Below are 22,168 nucleotides of genomic sequence, written 5' to 3'. Positions count from 1 at the left end.
CTAGTTTCGGCCTTACAAGGGAATCACGCGCTAGGAACTTCAGGAGGGTAAGTAGGGTTAATCGCCTTGAATACAAGTGACTTAGATTAGGTTTTTAATCAATAGACCTAATAATCTATCTTCATTATTATTGTACATACCATGTTCCTTCGGGTAATTGCACTAGTGAAAGATCACCTAGGAGTAGTTTAACTTAATTAAGGGTAGAGTAATTTAATTAGGCGTAGAATAACTTAGCTAGAATTAGAATAACTTAGTTAGGAGTAGTATAATTCAACTAGGAGTAGATTAACTTAAACAAAACCAAACTCAAAACCCCCAAAGCCTAGATAACACCTGAGACCAAGTAGCTTGATACTTGCAGAAATAAATCCTGTGGACGATACCTGGACTTTTCCAGAATTTTATTACTTGATAACGACGGGGTACACTTATCCCTTAGTCGGCCTCAGCGGAACCGAACGCCGCTGAGGCGCGTCACTCGCTGCGCGCATAACTGAGCTACAGGCGTGGGAGGAATTAAAATGGAAGCAACATGCTAAGGCCGAGTGGCTGAAGTCAGGCGACTGCAATACCGGCTACTTCCACTCGAGATGCTCAGTCCGTCGCAGAAACAATAGGTTACAGCGGCTGCAGAATAAAAATGGTGAATGGAAGGAAGGGATGGAGGCTCCAACTGATGTTGTGACAGATTACTTTGCAGAATTATTTAGCAGCACTGATAGAGGGTCAGGGGAGGAATTCATTGAGGCAATTGAGACAAGGCTCCGGAATGATCAGAAGGAGGCCCTATCTGCCAATTTTGAGAGGGAAGAGGTTGTCCATGTGCTGAAACAATGCACCCTACAAAGGCCTCGGGCCCTTATGGTATGTCCCTGATCTTTTACCAAAAATATTGGGCTATAATTGGTGATGATGTTGTAAACCTTGTACTAAATTGCTTACAGACTAGTATCCTTCCTGATCAGTTAAATCATACCTTCATTAGACTTATCCCAAAGATCAAAAACCCGACCACAATGAAAGACCTCAGGCCCATAGCACTATGTAACGTTCTATATAAAATTATCTCCAAGGTCCTTGCAAATAGAATGAAACTTATGCTCTCTAGTATTATTAGTGAAACACATACTGCTTTTGTCCCGGGGAGGTTGATCACGGACAATGCCATTCTTGCCTTCGAAGCTTTCCACAGTATGAAGACTAGAATAAAAGAGAACCGAGGGAACTTATCTCTGAAACTTGATATGAGCAAGGCGTATGATCACATAGAGTGGAAATTCTTTGAAAATGTGCTAATCAAGATGAACTTCCCTGAACATTTCACCAAATTACTAATGATGTGTGTTTCCTCAGTTTCTATGTCTTTTCTTATAAATGGACAGGCAAAAGGATGGCTAAGACCGTGAAGAGGGCTCAAACAAGGGGATCCACTTTCGCCTTATCTGTTCGTGGTCTGTGCTGAAGCTCTATCAGCAAATATCAGTAAAGCGGAACGAACAGGTACTATACATGGCCTGAAAGTGGTGAGAGGGAGCCCAAGCATAACCCACATGTTCTTTGCTGATGATTCACTTATTTTTGGGCGTTCGACGCTGTCTGAGATTGCAGCTCTTTGACATATTTTGAATGAATATGAACGGTGCTATGGACAAGCAATCAATTTTGGCAAATCAGAAATATTTTTCAGCATAGGGGTACCAATGAATCGGCAGGAATTGATAACACAGATGATGACGGTTCAAGAAACGGGGGCTTTTCCTCGTTACCTTGGATTGCCTACCCTTACCGGAAGGAGTAAAAAAGAAGTCTTCTCCATGTTGAAGGATCGTATTCACCGACCACTTAAAGAGTGGGAGGAGCGGTTTTTGTCAACAGGGGGCAAGGAAATTTTGATAAAATCAATCATTCAATCGATACCAACATATGTAATGTCATGTTTTCTCCTTCCTGATACCTTTTGTGCTGAAATTCAAGGTTTAATCAGTAGATTCTGGTGGGGAGGCTCTGACACACATAGGCTGATTTACTGGATGGCATGGGAGGCGATGTGTCAAGCAAAGGAGGATGGGGGTGTGGGTTTCCGATGGCTACGCTAATTCAATTTGGCGTTACTAGCCAAACAACTGTGGCGATTAATGCAATGTCCTAACTCTTTGTGCTCACAAGTACTAAAAGCTAAATATTTTCCAAGTACAGATGTTCTGGAAGCCAGACTCGGTCATAATTCGAGCTATTTATGGCGAAGTTTCTTGGAAGCTCGGGAGGTGGTGCGGGATGGAGTAATGTGGAGAGTTGGTGATGGCACAAAGATTCGGATATGGGATGATAATTGGGTTCCTTCTCTCAATGCCAGGAAACCGCTGGTCTCGTTAATTACACCACGCCCGAATTTGGTGCAGGAACTACTTAATGCAGTAGGTAATGGCTGGGATCATAATATGCTAAACTCTTGTTTTGTCCCTTGTGATATTACAGAAATTAGCAAAATTGGAATTAGCGAATCACATTATAGTGATGGATACTACTGGCGGGGAACCACACACAGGCGATTCACGGTCAAATCATGCTATGTCCTCATTGAACAGCGATGGCGAGCCCAATTAAGCTCTCCATCATCATCTATCAGCTGCAGCTCACAATGGAAAAAATTCTGGAGAATTAAAGTCCCACCAAAAGTGAAACATTTCGCCTGGCGCCTTCTAAAAAATCTGCTTCCGTGTTTCTTAGCTCTTCGACAACGCGGAATTAATTCGAGTGCAGGGTGTAAGGCGTGCAGTGCGGAGGAGGAAACGCTAAAGCATGTCTACATCGATTGTCCGATGGCAGGAGAAATATGGAAGGCCGCAGGATTAACGATGCGTTGGGATCGTGTGGGAGATGGAAACTTCTAAGGATGGCTGCACGAATGTTGGTCAAAATCGACGATTAAGGAAGGCGAGTACGGATTAATACTGTTGTGGTGGATTTGGTATAACAGGAATTTGCTGCTACATGAAGATCACGGCCTGGAGGTGTCGGTTCTGATAAATAAAGTTAGAACGTTCATACGGATTGGCGAACACGGAATATTGGGAGAGATCAAGCGGATCCGGGCAATACGCCCCTTGATGCTTACAAGGTTTGGTATCCTCCTCCCGATGGCATCACAAAACTTAATTGTGACACTGCATGGGAGGATAATGGCCTCTCTGCAAGCATTGGGGTAATTGCTCACGATCTCCACGCACATGTGGTATTTTCAGCTGGAATCCCGCTATTACCGTGCATATCTGTGGAAGCTACAGAACTTCACGCCATATGGGAGTCCCTAAATCTAGCACGAGATAACAACCTATCTGAAATCTGGATTGAATCCGACGCAAAGATTGTAATAGATGCCCTTACCCATGGTCCTATTCCTGATTCCTCACTTCATTTCCTATACTTGGATGTTCTGCAATTAGCCCAGACATTCAATAGCTGTACGTTCCAATTTCAGGGGAGAGAAGGAAATAGGGTAGCACACCAACTGGCTAGATGGGCTCGGGATTTTCTGACACCAATGATTCTACATGATGATAGTCCGGATATTATTCGGCCATTGCTTTGTAATGATGCTTTGATTATTTGATAATGAAATATTTTTTCGATTCAAAAAAAAAAAAGAATCTATCTATATACTTAAAGCAGTATACTTAGTGCTGACGTGTCAATTTTATAGAGTTTTAAGAATTTTTTATTTTCTTCTTCGGCACATATTAGACACAACTGCTTCTCCATAATCCTCAATCTTCGCCCTCTCTCAATCACTACTACTACTTCCTCACCTGCTTTTTCTAATCAGACCTTAACTGAGTGTTTTGTAAAAAAAAAAAAATTAGTTTCATCTCTTATAATTCTCACCCTAATCCCCTTCATCTCCACCCTCAAACTCCTTCCTTCCTCGTTCAGACTCCTCCACCTTTACCAGAAAATCTCTTACCCCTGTTCCTCTGTGTAATACGATTTTTCTCTTCATTTATATTTTTTCAGATTGATTTCTTACTGGGTTAGTTCTCTATTTTTTTTATAAACCGGAAACTTGTATCACGAAGAAAGAAACATAACATCATTTTGAATACAAGAAGAAACAGAAGAAGGCTAATCTTCTATAAGAATTTCCATATGAGAGAGAGTCTGTGCCCAAGCAGCTAAATTATGAGCGACAATATTCGCTTGACGCTTCTCATATACGAACTCGATTGAGGAAAATGCACGAGCAACTTCTATAATATCCCCTAGGATTAGACCCAGCCAATTTGGCAAAATTTGAGCTCCTTTAAGTAAATTGATAGCTGAAGCTGAGTCCGAAGCAACCAAAATGGTTTGATACCCGCAATCCCGAACCACGCGTAAAGACAAGAGAATTGCTATTAATTTCGCGTGTAATGCAGAAATAGTAGAGCCAATTGGACCTCCACCAGACATTGAAACCAAACCATTGCAATCCCGAACCACCGTTATAATGTAATTCTATGTAAATTTTCCTAGATATTAACCCTTAAACAAAGATAAGAATAGTAAAAGCCCAAATAGCCACTCAAATTCCGGCCCCAAGTTAAAGCCCAAGGTTAGACAATTTTCGGAATCGGCTATTTTCATTGAAGCCCAATCCAAACCCTTCAAAACTCTGCGTTTCGTCTCCTAATTTCTTCTTCTTCTCCGCGGACACCTTCCCCAACCCTTATTTATCTTCTCCGATCTGCTCTTTGTCGTCTCTCTTTTATCCTCAAATTAGCTTGCTGTTGTGTTTCGGCGCTCTTGATTGCCTCAAAATCTTGACATGGAGTAATCTCAGATTTCTCAATAGTGAATGTAAGTGTCACTTTTTGATGCTTTTGTATATCTAATGTTATCGCAATTATAATTTAGACAGAAAAGAGCATTTCAATCCAAGCGTAGATTTGAAATCGCATATGAAAATTACATGAGCCTTATATATTGCAAAATCCCCAATAGTTGGTTCATTTTGAATCCTTCTCTATCCCAAATAAATACTCAGAATATACTAAGTAAGAAATATATCTCAGCTTTCTCAATAGTTTTTATTTCCCCGGCTAGTGAATGTAAGTATCACTTTTTGATGCTTTTGTATACCTAATGTTATCGCAATTATAATTTAGAGAGAAAAGAGCATTTCATTCCAAGCTTAGATTTGGAATTGCATATGATAATTACATGAGTCTTATGTATTGCAAAATCCCCGTTCATTTTGAATCCTCATCTATCCCAAACAGATACTCAGAATATACCAAATAAGAAATGTACCTCAGCTTTCTCAGTAGTTTTTTATTTCCTGAGCTAGTGAATGTAAGTATCACTTTTTGATGCTTTTGTATACCTAATGTTATCGCAATTATAATTTAGACAGAAAAGAGCATTTCATTCCAAGCCTAGATTTGAAATTGCATATGGTAATTAGATGAGTCTTATATATTGCAAAATCCCCAATAGTTCATTCATTTTGAATCCGCCTCTAACCCCAATAAATACTCAGAATATACCAAATAAGAAATATCTCTCTGCTTTCTCAATAGTTTTTATTTCCTCAGCTAGTGAATGTGAGTGTCACTTTTTGATTCTTTTTTCTATACCTAATTATAATTTAGTCAGGAAAGAGCATTTCACTCCAATCGTAGATTTGAAATTGCATATGGTAATTATGAGTCCTATGTATTGCAAAATTCCCAATAGTTCATTCATTTCAAACCCTCCTCTATCCCAAATAAATACCCAGTGTCACTGTGCTCAAATCAATGCAGAAAACTATAAAAAAAATTGGTAAATTGAATAACTTGGATAATATTTTCAAGGCCTATTACATCTGTTGCCCCCTTTACTTGTCCATGCCCTTTACTCGTTCAAAACTTCAACTGCATCCTGTACTTTTGAAAGTTACAAATGACAGCTATTCTTGTCCAATTGCATTTAATAACCACTATTTCTCAATAGAATTTGTTTAATGCATAAAACGGGTGACAGTCTCTGCCTCGCCATTTGAAAAAAATCCAAATAGACAAATAATTAGTAATTTTGAAAGTTTAGGGGAAGTTGAAGTAGTGGGGTTATTGAATGCAATTGGTTAAGAATTGGGGGTTATTGAATCCAATTGGACAAAAATAGGGGTTATTGAATGCAATTGGACTAGAATAGGAGTTATTGAATGCAATTGGACTAGAATAGGAGTTATTGAATGCAATTGGATAAGAATAAGGGGTCATTTGGAACCTTTAAAAGTTCAGGGGAGCAATTGAAGTTTTAGGCCAAGTACGGGGCAACAGATGTATTGAGCTTATTTTCAAAGATAGCATACCATCTGAATAGACAAAATCGAATAGTGAAGAGGTTCCAACTTGAAGGATGTGCTCGTAGATGACATCAAAAAAGTATATCGGAATGCACAACCAAATGATATAACGGAATTTAGAATTTGCAGTAACATAACATCTTTTGTTGAATCAAATAATTCAGAACCTTATGGAAAAAATCAACTTAATCTATATTGTAATAGATGTCTTGATTGTAGCATTGTAAAAACCAACTTTAGCAATCAGTTGCAAAAGAATATGGAGTTTGGAAAACTTGTTCCAAAAGCTTGAACATAAACGAATTGACTTGACTAATACGATTGGAGAGAGACATTGTGTCATTCCAATCTTATTTATCAAGTCGTTTATTTTATCTTCAAGTTTTTGGAGCAAGTTTTTAAAATCTTCCGATTTTTTTTGGAACTGTTTGCATAAGTCGATTTTCCCACCGCCACAATCAATACGTCTATTTAGAATGGATTATGTTGTTTTCCCATAAGCTTTTGGATTATACCGGATTTGGTTCAAACGATGAAGACATTGTGCCATTGCAAAATCTAAATATTGTCATTCTCTTTTTTGATAAAGAAAATTATTAGATGGCTTTGCAGCTTCCCCAGTTCAACACATACTTTTTTTTATGGTATTTCCGGTAATTATTCTGGTCATTTCCCACGATTTGGAACCTTTTCACTATTCGATTTTGCCTTTCAGATGGTATGCTATCTCTGAAAATATTATCCATATTCTGCGATACCCAAATTTTGATAATTTTCTAGGATGATTTTGAGCATGTTTTTGAAGAAGCTAAATATTCTTGAAAACATTGTTGTCTCTGGATCTCCCCTATACTTTTCAGTGCTTGCTCTTGTAATTATATTGTCTCTGAACTTTGTGAGGCTATCATTTGGTCTGAATTTTTTGTTTGTTCTTATAAGAAGCCTGGTTAATAAGGTGAGACCAGATTTTATTTGTAGGTACGAAGCTAGAGATTTTGCTTATTGGATAGAGGATATGAAATATTCGATTTTGCCTTTTCAATTCGTATGCTATCTCTGAAAATATTATCCATGTTCTGCTATTTCCCAAATTTTGATGGTTTTTCTATGATGATTTTGAACACACCAATATTATTAGCGACCCTTCTAATATTTTAGCTAAACTAAACTTATTGATAATAGTTTCTCGTTTGGTATATTCAGTGTTAGGTTTCATGTGAAGTACACAAGTTCTTACTTCAGAAGATAAATATTCATGAACACGTGAAGTTTGTGGAATGATGTTTGTTTTGGTCTCCGGATCTCCCCAATACTTTTCAGGTATTGCTCTTGCATTCTTGTGTTTATTGTTGTCTGTAAACTTGTGAGTATTTGGTTTGCTCTGAAAATTGATTTTTTTTCCTGGAAGCCCAAGGTGTGACTAAATTTTACTTGCAAGTACAAAGCTGGAGATTTTGTCTATCGGATAGAGGATTTGAAATTAATGACTATTTTGGATTACTGGATTCTGATTCTTCATGAAGTACAATTCAAGTGAAATGAGATGAATGTTCTTTTTTGTCTATTTCCATTTCACTCTAGTGTTTTTAGGATGAGTCACATAGCCTAAAATATAATTGTGATCGTAGTTGTCAAATTGAGATTCGACTCATGAATCGAATCCTCATTTCGTGAATCGAATTGAAAGATTCAAATTCATAATATTATAAAGGCCTAAACCATTCACAACCCCGTAAAGTTGTCCATTTTGGTCACTTTGCCCCCGAACTTAAGGGACAACCCATTAGCCACTCCAACTCCCTGAAAGTGACATAACGTGCCAATGTGCCTCTTATTTTTCCTCAATCGGAGAAGATTTTGGCCTGTGAGGATCACTCGCCTTTCGGTTGACTTTCCATATTCAATGTGGCTTTCCCCTTTATAGAAAATTGCAATATGGCCTTTCAGGATAGTATTTCAGAGCATCAATTAGTTTAGAGAGGCTAAATATGCTCTAAGAATGGATAAATATTTTTGAAGGGAAAACCCACATTGCGTATATGTCAATCGAAATGCGACTGTTCAAAATCTACTCCGATTGAAATACCATGATATATTAGTCTAGAAATGCAATTTTAATTGTCCAAAAAGAAATCATATCAACCAAATACTTAATATGCAAATGCAATCCTCATAAAACTAATTTACAATGCGGACTCTGTTTAATAACTTCGTGGAGAGTTTGAGTTTCTGACTCTGATTTTTTGCCTTGTTGTCAACTTGATAGTGATGGAATGGAACTAGTTTGAGTTGATAACTTGATAAATAACAATCGGACTAGAGGAGAGTGGGTTTAGTAGTTAGTGTTGTTGAAGTTACTGATGAAGAATGATGAAGATAATTTGCTTCTGATCATGTGTTGTTGCACCACCACGACAAAGCATATTTCCTGAATGGGTGGAATAGGACGACTCGACCGATTCACCACCAATTCCAACAGTTCACTTTCGATTGTGTTATAATTTAGGTTCGCCTATAGATCCAACTCGAAATAGAGTTGAATCGAATAGCGAATAGTGACATTCTGTTATAATTTAGACTCACCCTATAGATCTAGCTCGAAATATAGCTGATTGATTTGAAATGTAAGGTTCTGTTAACAGTAATTGTGATAATGTTAGGTATATTGGTCCTCTAATTTTAAATTCATTAACTTGTTTTGCATAGGTTTGGTTGCTCCTCATCATTCTAAATTACCTTCAAGGATTCAGAAGTGTAAAGATATCAGATTTCGTAATGAAAATGAGACGGTGAATTTCTTACTGCTTTAGTTTTTGGATTGCTTTTCAAAATTGTTTGCTAAATGCAAGTTTTTGAACATGGTAATTTTGTTCTAACAGATTATTGGAGGAAGATTACAAGGTTTTGCTGCAAAGCCTTTTAGCAATATTCATGTATTCTCAACAAGAGGAGATCAATCTCAGTTGAGCTATGAAGAATTGCCTCCGGAACCTTTTATGCTTAGTGTTGTTAAGGAAGCTATATGGTATGGCGGGTCTATATTTATGAACTTCCTTTTTTGAATAACTATGTTGCAAGGAAACAGAAACTGAATTTGAAACGGACGCCGGGAAACATTATTTCTAGAAAAATATTGCTAGGAAGCGGAAACGCGGAAACGCTAATGAAGAAGAGTTTCCGTTCAACATAGACTATAACATATAACTTATATTGCACGGAAACTCAGCTTGAGTAGTGTTTCCGCCTTTCGTATCCGTTTCGGAAACGGGAACTCTCGGAAACCAGTATGACACATTCCCGGACACGTTTCAGTAATACTGAAAATAGGAAACTCATTTCTGGTTTAGGAAACCGTTTCTGCGGGCAAACACAATCTAATTCCAATTCTGACTATGATTTCTAGCTAATTGAAACTTTTTCTTTTGCTATAACTTCTTCATTGATATAAATTCTATTCCACAATTTCTAATTATTTCTATTTTCTGCTCACTGTTGTCATAATTTATAGAGTATTAATACCAATTTTTTTTATTATACTTTTAGTATTTAAAAATATATCGCTAGTTTTCATTTCCTATGTTTTTTAATGTTTCCCTGTGTCCGTTTTCATGTCCGTTTCCGTTTCTCTTTCTGTGCAACATACCATATAACCAAAGTTATGTAATTTGCTTATCATGTCTGAAAAATTCAGTTTCTTTACTACTCTACAGGTCTATGAAATCTTTATTTACATTTCTGGTTGAGCAACCTAGTCAATTGAAATACATAGAATGGCCCGGCTTCCAAACCACGGTAAGTAGCACAACTTCTTATGCCATTTCCAAGATATAAAATCATAATTCATGTCGAAGAGACGTGATTGGCTCGAGTGAACAATGTGTTCTTCGTCTTAGTCTTACTTTAGGTTTTGTAATTGAAAAGATTAATGTTTAGCCGTTTTGAATCTTAAATTTTGCATTTGATGTTACGTAGCCGAGGAAGGCGATCTGGCCACTGTTATTTTAGTGCTACTCATTGTCGCACTATCCACAATGTGTCATGTTAGTCTTACTTTAAGTTTTGTAATCGAAAAGATTAATGTTTAGTCGTTTTGAGTCTTAAATGTTGTATTTGATGTTGTGTAGTTGAGGATGGAGATCTTGACCCTTGTTATTGTAGCGCTACTCATTGTCATGCTATCGACAATGTGTTCTTCGTATTAGTCTTACTTTAAGTTTTGTAATCGAAAAGATTAATCTTTAGCCGTTTTGAGTCTAAAATTTTTGCATTTGATGTTGTGTAGCTAAGGACGGCAATCCTGACCCTTGTTATTGTAGCGCTGCTCATTTTCGAGAATGTGTTTTCGTGTTACTCTCCCTTTAGGTTTTGTAAACGAAAAGATCAATGTTTATTGTAGCGCTACTCATTATCGACAACGTGTTCATCGTGTTACTCTCACTTTAGATTTTGTAATCGAAAAGATTAATGTTTAGCCGCTTTGAGTCCTAAATTTTGCATGTGATGTTGTCTAGCTGAGGACAGCGATCCTCACCCTTGCTATTGTCGCGCTATAGACAATGTGTTCTTCGTATTAGTCTTACCTTAAGTTTTGTAATTGAAAAGATTAATGTTTAGTCGTTTCGAGTCTTTAACTTTTGCATTTGATGTTGTGTAGCTGAGGCCCTTGTTATTGTAGCGCTACTCATTATCGACAATGTGTTCTTCGTGTTACTCTCACTTTAGGTTTTGTAATCGAAAAGATTAATGTTTAGCCGTTTTGAGTCTTAAATTTTGCTTTTGATGTTGTCTGGCTGAGGACGGCGATCCTGACCCTTGCTATTGTCGCGCTATCAACGTGTTCTTCATATTAGTCTTACCTTAAGTTTTGTAATTGAAAAGAGTAATGTTTAGTCTATTTAAATTTTTGCATTTCATGTTGTGTAGCTGAGGACGGCGATCTTGACCCTTGTTATCGTAGCACTACTCATTGTCGCGTTAGCGTCGGTTGATTCGATACTGTGCTATGTTTTGGCTTTGCTCCTGAGGAGGACTGCATGATAGAAGGGCAAATATATCATTCTGAGAAGAAAATGCTGGTTTTGTACAGGCAACAGGGAATAGAATCCGTGCAAGTTTGGGTATAATGTAGTTAGTTATATCTCTTATTGTACGTCACGGGTCTCCTGAATCTCGTCCAAAAAGCTGATTCTAAACTTACAAAGTGGCACGTTGACGGGAAATTATTAGAAGTACCCGGTTCTCCATATCAAATTGGAGGACCTTCTATATATAATTTACCATATGTAACATGGACCCACATATATTATAAGAGATTTCACTATTTTAATTATTAAGCGGGATCATAATATGTGTCTAAATGTAAATTGGGGGTCCTTCAAGTGATATGGAAAATCGGATGCTTAATATAAGAACTCCATGTTAACCTTGTTTAGATAGATGATAAGGACAAGTTAGAATGTATATCATTTTAAGCAAGAGGGGATTATGACAAGTTCGAATGAATATCACTTTAAGCAAGTTCAGGAGTTAAGCATATTCAACGGGTTAATGAGAGACTTTGAAGTGTAAAGAAAGAGTAAAAAGTAAGATTGTTTTTCGAGAATTGCAGATTTAGTTTTAATGCATGGAATTGTATAAATTTAACACATATTTTTAAGTAAATTTAATTCATGTTTACACCCTTGAACTTGATAAACTTTGTATATTTGTATTTTGAATTTTTAAAATAACATATTACACATTTATATTGATTATTTGTACAATGACAAAATAGAAGTTAATGGTCACACTAATTGATTCTATTGAAATTAAATTACCACATTACATGTAAAATTATGCTAAAACAAACTTTTAAGTGCTCACCTCTAATTCTTTCTACCAATTGCATATCCTTGGAGGATAATGGCAACTCTTTTGGTGTGAATGGCATAGAGATTCTTCGACCAGGTCGGCCTCTGAAGCTTCATATAGAGTAGATACTGTAAAGCTTTGGAATCTCAGATCCGTCTTAAAATCTTGATGGATTTCTCATAGCGTTGGAAAAGGAGTTTTCTGATTAGGATCTCTGTGCTTTTTTGGTAGTTTTGAATTTCATGAAGAGCGACAGTCGAGAGGTTTATTAACACTGTTTATTGTCGGAGCAGATTTAAGGGTTACTTTGCTTGGATCATTAATGTGTATTCTGGAATGGAAAACTGGTACATATGAGATGTTATCGATGACGTAGAAACAGTTCTATTTCAAACTTCAATTAATTAAGAGTGGGAAATTGAAACATAAATATGAAAATCTAACCTATGCATTTGAATTCTCAATGTCTTTAAGTTTTCCTGTTAGAATAACATTAAACATACCTTATAATTTTAAAGTTTTAAAGATTGAATATTTAATTATTTATTTTTTCATATTAATCTCTTAAAGTTTAATTTTTGCACATTGATTTTTCAATAACATTGTCGTTAGCTAAACCTTTAATGAAGGACTTAATACGTGTTTAAAATTGATGTTTCTTTAAAACATTAGGATTAAATTTCTACAATTTCGTACATTAGGGTTAAAAATTTGACCACTATCTCATTTATTAATAATATAGATATATAATTTAACAAGTGATATCAGGCGAATATAAACACACCAGCTCCAACCACCACCTAAGGTCAGAGCTCATGTAGAATCATCACATAAAATTAGTTCCCGGAATTGATCCAATCTCAAAATCTTGGCTCAAAAGATCTCCATCGACCACTCTAAAATTAACAAGTTCGATTATAATATTTATGAACAAATTCGATTATAATGTTCTCGTGAGCAATATAAATGTAAAGTGTAAAAGTATTTAGTTTTGTATAAATATTAGTTTTATATATTTCAAAACTACGTAGTCGTTCGCATTCAAAATTTATGAACATAAAAAATAAACGAGCTCCTCGCGAACAACTCATGATCAGATAATTTCTTAATGAAACAAACTCGAACAAAATGTTAAGCTCAATCGAGTTTTGAGATCATCCATTTTCTGCCATACCGAGCAATGATCGTTTCGGCATATCAATTATAGCTAATCTCTACCCGTAAGCAAGCAAGTTTAGAGACCTATAAACAAGTTCAAAAGGGTTAAAAGGAGATTGATTTGGGTATAGTGAAATATTAAACATTTCCTTTATAAGCTTAATACATTTTTAACCCTTTATGGTTGTCCAAAAAAAGTCAAATACCCTTATATTTTGAAAAGATTCTATTTACCCTCTAAACTTGTTTAAAGTGTCTAATTGATTCTCTAAAATGTACCTATTAACCCTCTAAAATTTCTTAAGGTGATCTATTAGTCCCTTAAATTTGCTTAAAGTGATCTATTAACTAATACGTGACAGACTTAATTATTACTCTCTCCAGTCCACAATAGATGTGTTTCTTAAAAAAAAAATTGTTCCGTAATACATGTCATTTTGCTTCAATCTATGTGCATTAATTTACTTTTACCAAATATACGTAAAAGACATATTGTGGACCAGATGGAGTAGCATTTTAGTAAGGTATTTTTGTAATTATGTTAGTAACGCAATAAATATCTAATTAGGAATTATTTACAACGGATATCATCTTAGACTTGGATCGCTGACATGGTATTGTAGAATAAAAAACTAGGACACATGAGATGTTTAATCCCGGACGTTCCTTTCTATGATACACGGTCATGATTTAATTTCAGAAAATTACTGGAGATCGATGATGACGTAGACTATTGTGTTTGAAATTGCAATTAATTGAGAGCGGGAAATTGAAACAAATAGAAAAAAGAGTATTACAATCTGTTGCAACAAAAACAATACAGAAAACCAGGAAGTTTCATGAAAACAGAATTGTATAAGTTTGATCTCTTAAATTCAATTAAATATTTATTCCACAAAATTCATAGAAAATAGAAAACGAGAAGAATTCTAAATCAACCTCAGCCTAGTCACTAGGGGTGCACATGATCGGTTAACCAGTCAATTAACAAAAACCATTAACCAATCCATTTAATTCGGTTAACTATATTTCAATTAATATAAACTTCGATCGGTTAACCTATATTTCGGTCAGTTAACCATTTGTAACTTTTCGTAGCAAATATCACTTTACATCTATAATTATTCACTTTAAAATAAATATATAATTATTTAAATATTAAATAAAAATATGTAACTTCAAATTTAATTAACAAAATTGCCAAAACAAATAAGTTTTAAGTTATTTTGATATTTTTAACTTAAAAATTAAATACAAATATGTATATTTATAGATTGATAATTAAATTTCTACATATATTTATACTAGTTTTATGTGTATTAATACATAATCGGTTTATTTTTCGATTTCGGTTAACCATCGTTTTTTAAAATAAAAACCAGTCCATCGGTTACGGTTAACCTATTTTTCAGTTCGGTTTCGGTTTCGGAAATCGGTTTTTCGGTTAGTTTTGAGCAGCCCTACTAGTCACACTCAAATTAGCATCTAATTAGCACATATGAACAAAACCAATAATCCCTACGAGCACCGACACGAGTACTCGTATGGGTACAAGGGCCGACAAATGACATTTTAAAAAATATGAGACACAGATATGGCCTGTAAATGGGGAGGAGCGGGGATTGCATTAACCATTCCCAACCATTGGTCTATCGGGGATTCCCCGTCCCCGAATTACAAATGGGGAAAATTTGGCTATCATTCCCGCTCCGCGGGGAATCTCCATCCTTGCGGGAAATCCCTATCCCCGTTTAAGTTTTAAATTTTTCTACTTTTTTCTTGTAAAACATCAATTTGTAGTGTATAATGTTATTAAAGTCATAAACTACTATTCTAGGGACATATAAAATCATAAACAACTAGACATAGGAAATTAACTAAACAATTACAAACAAAGATTCAAAGCATAAAATAAAAACAAGTACAAAATAAATTAATAATATATATTTTTTTTTAGTTTTTTTTCTATATTCGGATATTTAGTAGGGGATCCATTGAGGATCTCCAATAGGGACATTCGGGGACGGGGATGGGACACTTATAACCATCCCCGCCCCGTCTCCGACTGTCGGGGACAATATACAAACCATCCTCACCCAATGGAGATTTAAAACGGGGCGGATCTCCAACGGGGATAGAGAATTCTCAACTAATTAACAGCCCTAGATATGGTAGGAACAATATATATATATATATATATATATATATATATATATATATATATATATATATAACATTCATTAGTTAGTGTACCCATACATTCTACTTAATCAACTTAGAATCCGTATCCCAGAAGTGTTCCCATTAAAAAGACCTAATACATAAATAACCCCATGAACTTGTCCAAATGTTGCAACTGCCCCCTCCACCTTTCAATTGTAACGAGTTACCCCTCAAACTTGTCCAATTGTAACAACTTACCCCTTAAACTTGTCCAATTGTAAAACACAACCCAAATTGCTGACATGGACTACAATTGAAGAAACACGTGAAATACAAAATCTGTAACGCTCGTGAAGTATGATAATCAGATCTTTGGCGTGATATGAATCCGGAAAAACTTTCTTACGGTTGCTTCAAATACGGAGTAAAAAAATTCTCAATTTGGGGTTATGTTTTACAATTGGACAAGTTTAAGGAGTAAGTTGTTACAATTGAAAGTTGAGGGGGGCAGTTGCAACATTTGGACAAGTTCAGGGGGTTATTTGTGTATTAGGCCCATTAAAAAAGAAAAGAAAAAGAAGAAACTCTTATTTTAGAGTGTCGGGTGCGTATCCCCAAATGTCCCCTGTGTTGGAGTGTCCAGAGTGCTCAACACTCGTACATTAACCTCCTAGAAGTGTCGGTGCTTCCTAGAATAATCCATTGACCATTAAATATGTTTAATTTGTTTTGGAACTAGAATATATACTTTTTTTTAATGAAAAATCTATATTTGTGATGATATTTCCTTAAATTATATATTTTCTTTTCAATTCTCCAATTATTTATGTTGTACTTCCTTTGAAACAGGAAAGAAAATTTCCAGAGAGAAGGTCAGAAAATTGCACAAGCACACTTTTTTTAGAGGTCTATATGACAATTTCTGACACGAAAACATTATTTAACGATTGACACGAAAATCATTTTCCTAACATTTATATAATATATAACCAAATAGAATATATATATATATATAAGATAACACAATTTTGACACAAAACACGAAATTGTCATCTCATTACTAACACCAAAATTATTCAACTTCATCAATGAGGAAACACAATTTCCAAACTCATTTTTACTTCAATTGAAAAGCAAGGCAGAGCCAATAAAGAAATGAGGGATACTATCATGAATGCGTAAAGGTTAAGACTTAAAGGACCAAATGAGATATTTGGTATCTTTTGCTGATTAATTTCCATTATTCCTTATATTTGTTTATCTTCCCTTTCTATAGTTGTTTGGTTATTTCCCTAAAAGCTCCTATGAGCGAAAGTAGCTAATTGTTACAAGTTTGTTGGGGTTTTGGACTGTAGTGTGAGATGTATGATATCACTAGGAAAAGTATCAAATGAATTAATGAAATCATTTCTATCTTCTTCCTAAATTCTCATACGCCTAGGCGCTCGAAATGGAGAATCCGCCCCGGTTTTCTATGATTAGTCTCTCTAGGCGTTCTATTGACTCCTAGGCGATTTTCAACCGCTTAGGCTCTGCCTAGACCGCCTCGACACCGCCTAAACCGTCTAGGTACCGCCTAAACGACAATGAACAAAAACATTTTTAATTGTGACTTTATTTTTTTCTTTATTATAATTCACTTTTAAGTTGTTTCAATGATATTGTTGTTGAAATGTTGATAATTGCACAATTTTAAAGATATATATTATAAATATACATATTTTTCTATATTAAATAATTTTATATTATTATTTTTAGATAGTATAATACATATTAAATTGTATTTATATAATAATATATTGATTAATAAATAAAAAATACAAATCCGATTAATCTCCGACTAATCCTCGAGGGCCCTATCCGCCCAACTAGCACCTAGCGTTTTTTACAACCTAGCTATTCTTCTTTACCCCTTAATTCTATTCCTACCCTAATCTTCTACTGTCAAAATTCAAAATTCTTAATTCTGACATTATTGTCACGAACGCGTGAAGGTTAAGACTTAAGGGACCAAATGGGATATTTGGTATTTTTTGCGGATTAATTTCGGTTATTCCTTATATTTGTTTGCCTTTCCTTTCCGGTTGTTTCGTTATTTCCTAAAGAGTAGCTAATTGTTACAAGTTTGTTAGGGTATACATATGGCACTACAGTCCAAAACCCTAACAAACTTGTAACAATTGGCTACCCTAGCTTATATGAGCCTTTAGGGAAATAACCAAACAACCGGAAAGGAAAGGCAAACAAATATAAAGAATAACAGAAATTAATCAGCAAAGATACCAAATATCCCATTTCGTCTCTTAAGTCTTGACCTTCACGAATTCGTGTCAGGAGGCTTTGGTTGTGTTATTTAGCAAATGTAGGACTGAAATGGAGCTATTTTGTACGTGAGGACTAAATTGGCTCTTCCCCAGAAACCTTAAGGCTATTTTGGTAACTTATCCCATAATCATATAAGCATAGAAGTTCCACGAAAAACAGAATTCCACAAGTTTGATGTCTTAAATTCAATTAAATATTAATGGCAAAAAGCATCATTAGACCCTGATATTTCATTTTTTGGTTCATTAAACCCTTGATTTTTTATTTGGATACATTAAACCTCATCATTTATTTTTCTTATCTCATTGAACCTTTGATGACCAAAAAAAGTAATTTTGAATATAAAATTCGGTTAACAGACTTTTACTCATTGTATCTGCATTCGAAATTTGTATTTTTTCACTATTTGAAAGCAGTTTTAGATGTGTAACGTGTCTATAGAAAAACTGTAAAAGAAAATTAATAATTTTAAATACATATGAAGTTAATAACGTATTTTTAACAGAATTAGATGTTCATAACTTACCAATTTGGTCATCAAGGGCTTAATGAGACTAAAAATAAATGATCAGGGACTTAATGTATCCAAATAAAAGATCAAGAGCTTAATGAACGAAAAAATGAAAGATCAAGCGCCTAATAATCCTTTTTGCCAATATTTATTCCATAAAAATCATAGGGAATAGAAAACTAAATTAGCATCCAGAAGTATTCTATATCAACTTCAGCAGAGTCACACTCAATTTAGCATCTAATTAGCACATATAAACCAAACCAATAATCCATTGACCATTAAATATGTTTAATTTGTTTTGGAACTAGAATATATACTTTTTTTTTTTACGAAAAATCAGTATTTATGATGATATTTCCTTAAATTATATATTTTCTTTTCAATTCATGTTGTACTTCCCTTTGAAAACCAGCAAAGAAAATTTCCAGAGAAGTCAGAAAATTGCAGAAGCACGATTTGACACATAACATGAAATTGCCATCTCATTGCTAACACCAAAATTATTCAACTTCATCAACGAGGAAACGCATCTTCCAAATTCATTTTTACTTCAATTGAAAAGCAAGACAGAGCAAATAATATAAGATCAAACAATCAAAGAAATTGAACCCATTTCATATTCTGAACCGTCAAGCAAACTCGATACAAAACAACTTTGTGGACACATTTGAAAATTCAGCATAGTAGTTTGAAATCCAAGAAAACAAATCCAGGAAAAGAACCCAAACCTTATCAATTTCGAGCTGCTGTATCCACGCTGTGACAACTGCTTCTCCAATTTGGACCTCATCCACGATTGAACCGGTTGAGGAGCGCTGGTTGCCTTCAGAGCTCGGAAAAAGAAATTAGACAACCATGTCACTGTAATGGAGTTGGATCGTCGCTATTTGAATCGCTAAATTTGATAGAACAGGGATTTACCGAGCTCTGTTGGATATGCTCTAAGTAAGGATGAGTTTGATTGAGCCAAAGTAACAAATTGCTAAATTCAGCTTTTGATCCCCCTGTACCAATTTGCTCTCTTTCTCATCTTCCACTTACTTCCTAGGTGGATAAGAAAGCGACTCTTGTGACACTTCCATTTGGGATCGATTTTCGCTTTCCGCTGTCATCATTGGGGTCCACATAGATAAAGTAATAGACAAGCCCTTTCACCTTGAGGCTTTCCCGAACCCCCGGTTGGAGATACCCATCCTACCATAAATTCCAAACTCATTTTTACTTCAATGAAAAGCAAGGCAAAGCAAATAATATAAGATCGAACAATCAAAGAAATTTCAACCCATTTCATATTCTGAACCATCTAGCAAACTTGATACAAAAACAACTTGAGGACCCAGCATAATAGTTTCAAATCCAAGAAAAACAAACCAAATCCCAAAAATAGAGTGCAAATCCAGGAAAAAGAACAAACCTTTTCAATTTCGAGCTGCTGTGTCCAAGCTCCATCGACTCCTTCTCCAATTTGGAGAAGCACCGATGATGGAACTGGTTGCCTCCAGAGCTCGGCAAAAGAAACGAGCGTCACAAGTCTCGCCAAAAAATTAGCCAACCATGTCACTGCATTGGAGTTGGGTCCTCGCTGTTTGAATCGTTGAGTTTGATGGAACAGGGATTTGCCGAGCTCTGTTAGGGATGCTCTAAGTAAGGATGAGTAAGATTGAGCTTAGGTAACAAATTGCTAAATTCAGCATTTGATCCCCGTGTACCATTTTCCTCTCTGTTACTTAGAGAGTGGATAAGAAAGCGACTCTTGTGACACTTCCATTTGGGTTCGATTTCCGCTTTCAGGGTCCCCATATATACAAGTCCTTTCACCTTGAGGCTTTTCCCGACCCTGGTTGGAGATACCCCTCCTACCTCAAAACTTTTTGTAACCAAAAAAAACTTCGACTTCCGTTGTCAACATCTAAGGAAAATTCATGCCACCCCTCTTGGCAGCCTCTAAGGCACTCAATTTTGCAAGACTATGATCAAAGGTATGCTCCTTAGCAAGCTCTCTTAGCACATCTAATACTGTAATCTCTTTTTTTGACACTACTTGTTCTTGTGCATTGCTAATGTTTCCCAACAATGACACTGGCAGTACACGCTTTCCTCCGAAACTTTTACGCTTCCCAGATGAATTCTCGCTACAAGGACGAACATTTCTGAACGAATTCTCACTAGAAGGACGGACATTTCTGAGCTTGTCCATATCATAAATGCTATCTAAATTAACTCCTGAAACTGCTACATTCTCTTCTATTTCTGATTCTAATGTCTCATCTAGCTTTCTCTTTGCAGATCCATCTCCCTGGAATTCCTTATCCAGGGCATTAACATTTTCATTTTGATGATTTTGACGTGAATTTAAGCAGTTGCGTAGACTTGCCCCCTCTATGCTCAACTTCTTAGCAGTTTGTAAGAAATTCGATGTTCTAGTGCCAGGGATATTCCTTGAACTATCCGACACCACATTTTGATCCAATTTCTTTGAATTTTTAGATGGGGATTTCAATTTCTCAATAGATTTGACTACTCTTTCTAAGGTTTTCGCAGCATTAGAGGCTAAACAAGGTTCTGGAGAATTCCTATCCAAATTTTTGTCCATGATTTTCAATTTATTAGCTGGAGTTTTGCCATAACTATCAATTGCATTTACTTCTCCCTCTTTAACCCTAAAATTCATAGATTCAAAGTGAATTACCTTGTTATGATTAAGTCGATTCCTACCAGGGGATGATTTTGCGCCTGAATCGATCGCAATCCTCTCTGTTACCTCCACCTCTGCAGAAAATCCTAAATCCGTATTCTTCCCCAAATCGACTGCTCTCGAATCATCCATAGTTCCATCGCCTGCAACCGCCTCAACCGCCGGGTCGACGGCAACATTCTTCTGTTGCTGCTCCTGAGAGAAAGAGAGAGAGAACTCTTCCGCTGGGGTATGGAAAACGTCATATTCCTTCTCGTTGGGAGAATCCGGAAGGGAAATCATCTCGATTCCGGTGGAGGCAACGGCAATACCGCCGGGATCGTAGTCGGAAAAGAATTCATCCTCTGGTTCACCGGCGAACCTGGAGTTACTCAATTGTTCTTCTTGAGAGGAAGATACATGACAGAGTTGTTCTAATGAAGCAAAAGGATCGACTCTTTGCATTCTTCGGAGGGTTTCAAAGAGGAAGATGAATAGAAGACTGAGAGCTTCGTCACTTTCCTTTTTCCTCTTCTAAACGACATGACGTTTGTACGTTTTTCTAAAAATTAAGAACTTAAAATTAAAACGGACGAGGTATTAAAATAGGTCTAAGATTTTTGGAGAAGTATCAATTTAGGCTCAACGTTCAAAATAACACTAATATAGACTAAACGTTTACAACATAATACTAATTTAGGCTTAACGTTCACAATATAGCATCAATTTAGGCCTCACGTACAAAATAGCACCAATATAGGCTTAACGTTTATAAAATAATATGAATTTAAGCTTAACGTTTACAAAATATATACAATTTAAGCTAAACGTCGTAATTAAATTAATCATATTATATTCTTTTCCTATTAACTTTATATATTATCTTTTTATTTAGTTCTATCTTTTTATTTATTATAATACAATTGATTAGTATTCTTGCCCATTAAGATCTTATATTCGTTTTTCATCAATGATTCCATGACTACTAAATCTCATCGCTCATGTAATACATGCAAACTAAAAGTAATTTAATATCCACAATATTTCGAACACTAACATGTATCAATATTATTTTAACTAGTATTTAAAATATTGTGGATATTCAATTACTTTTAGTTTGCATATATTCCATGAGCAAATTTAAGGTTTTAATGGG

At 35.5% G+C, this 22,168-nt stretch overlaps 2 protein-coding genes across 4 annotated transcripts; one reads left to right on the top strand and one right to left on the bottom strand.

The window, feature by feature from the left end:
• Window positions 1-4,675: 4,675 nt before the first annotated feature.
• On the top strand, window positions 4,676-12,006 carry LOC136202408 (uncharacterized). 3 transcript variants are annotated; one of them, XM_065993010.1, is made up of 6 exons: window positions 4,676-4,836; window positions 7,532-7,648; window positions 9,035-9,117; window positions 9,208-9,353; window positions 10,039-10,120; window positions 10,611-11,034. In XM_065993010.1, the coding sequence occupies exons 2-6, from the start codon at window positions 7,606-7,608 to the stop codon at window positions 10,722-10,724; spliced, it is 468 nt and encodes a 155-aa protein (XP_065849082.1). In that variant the 5' UTR covers window positions 4,676-4,836; window positions 7,532-7,605; the 3' UTR covers window positions 10,725-11,034. The 3 variants fall into 3 exon arrangements, with proteins under 3 accessions (XP_065849082.1, XP_065849080.1, XP_065849081.1); XM_065993008.1 differs by lacking the exon at window positions 10,611-11,034 and adding an exon at window positions 11,252-12,006 and having other exon boundaries at window positions 4,679-4,836; XM_065993009.1 differs by lacking the exon at window positions 10,611-11,034 and adding an exon at window positions 11,252-12,006 and having other exon boundaries at window positions 4,683-4,840; window positions 7,538-7,648.
• Window positions 12,007-18,867: 6,861 nt separating this feature from the next.
• On the bottom strand, window positions 18,868-21,535 carry LOC136202407 (uncharacterized). Its single transcript, XM_065993006.1, has 2 exons — window positions 19,753-21,535; window positions 18,868-19,532 (listed from the first exon to the last, which is right to left on the bottom strand). The coding sequence occupies exon 1, from the start codon at window positions 21,475-21,477 to the stop codon at window positions 20,248-20,250; it is 1,230 nt and encodes a 409-aa protein (XP_065849078.1). The 5' UTR covers window positions 21,478-21,535; the 3' UTR covers window positions 18,868-19,532; window positions 19,753-20,247.
• Between the last annotated feature and the right edge of the window lie 633 nt (window positions 21,536-22,168).

Source organism: Euphorbia lathyris, chromosome 8, assembly GCF_963576675.1.
Source record: "Euphorbia lathyris chromosome 8, ddEupLath1.1, whole genome shotgun sequence".
NCBI lineage: Eukaryota > Viridiplantae > Streptophyta > Magnoliopsida > Malpighiales > Euphorbiaceae > Euphorbia > Euphorbia lathyris.
Note: the sequence above shows the minus strand (reverse complement) of the source record. Positions and strands in the feature narration are given on the sequence as shown.

Coding starts and splice junctions, on each gene's coding strand:
- LOC136202408 (XM_065993008.1), top strand. CDS start 7,606: ATGATGTTTGTTTTGGTCTCCGGATCTCCCCAATACTTTTCAG. Junction 7,649..9,034: donor ATCTCCCCAATACTTTTCAG/GTATTGCTCTTG, acceptor TGTTTTGCATAG/GTTTGGTTGCTCCTCATCAT. Junction 9,354..10,038: donor GTTGTTAAGGAAGCTATATG/GTATGGCGGGTC, acceptor ACTACTCTACAG/GTCTATGAAATCTTTATTTA.
- LOC136202407 (XM_065993006.1), bottom strand. CDS start 21,477: ATGCAAAGAGTCGATCCTTTTGCTTCATTAGAACAACTCTGTCATGTA.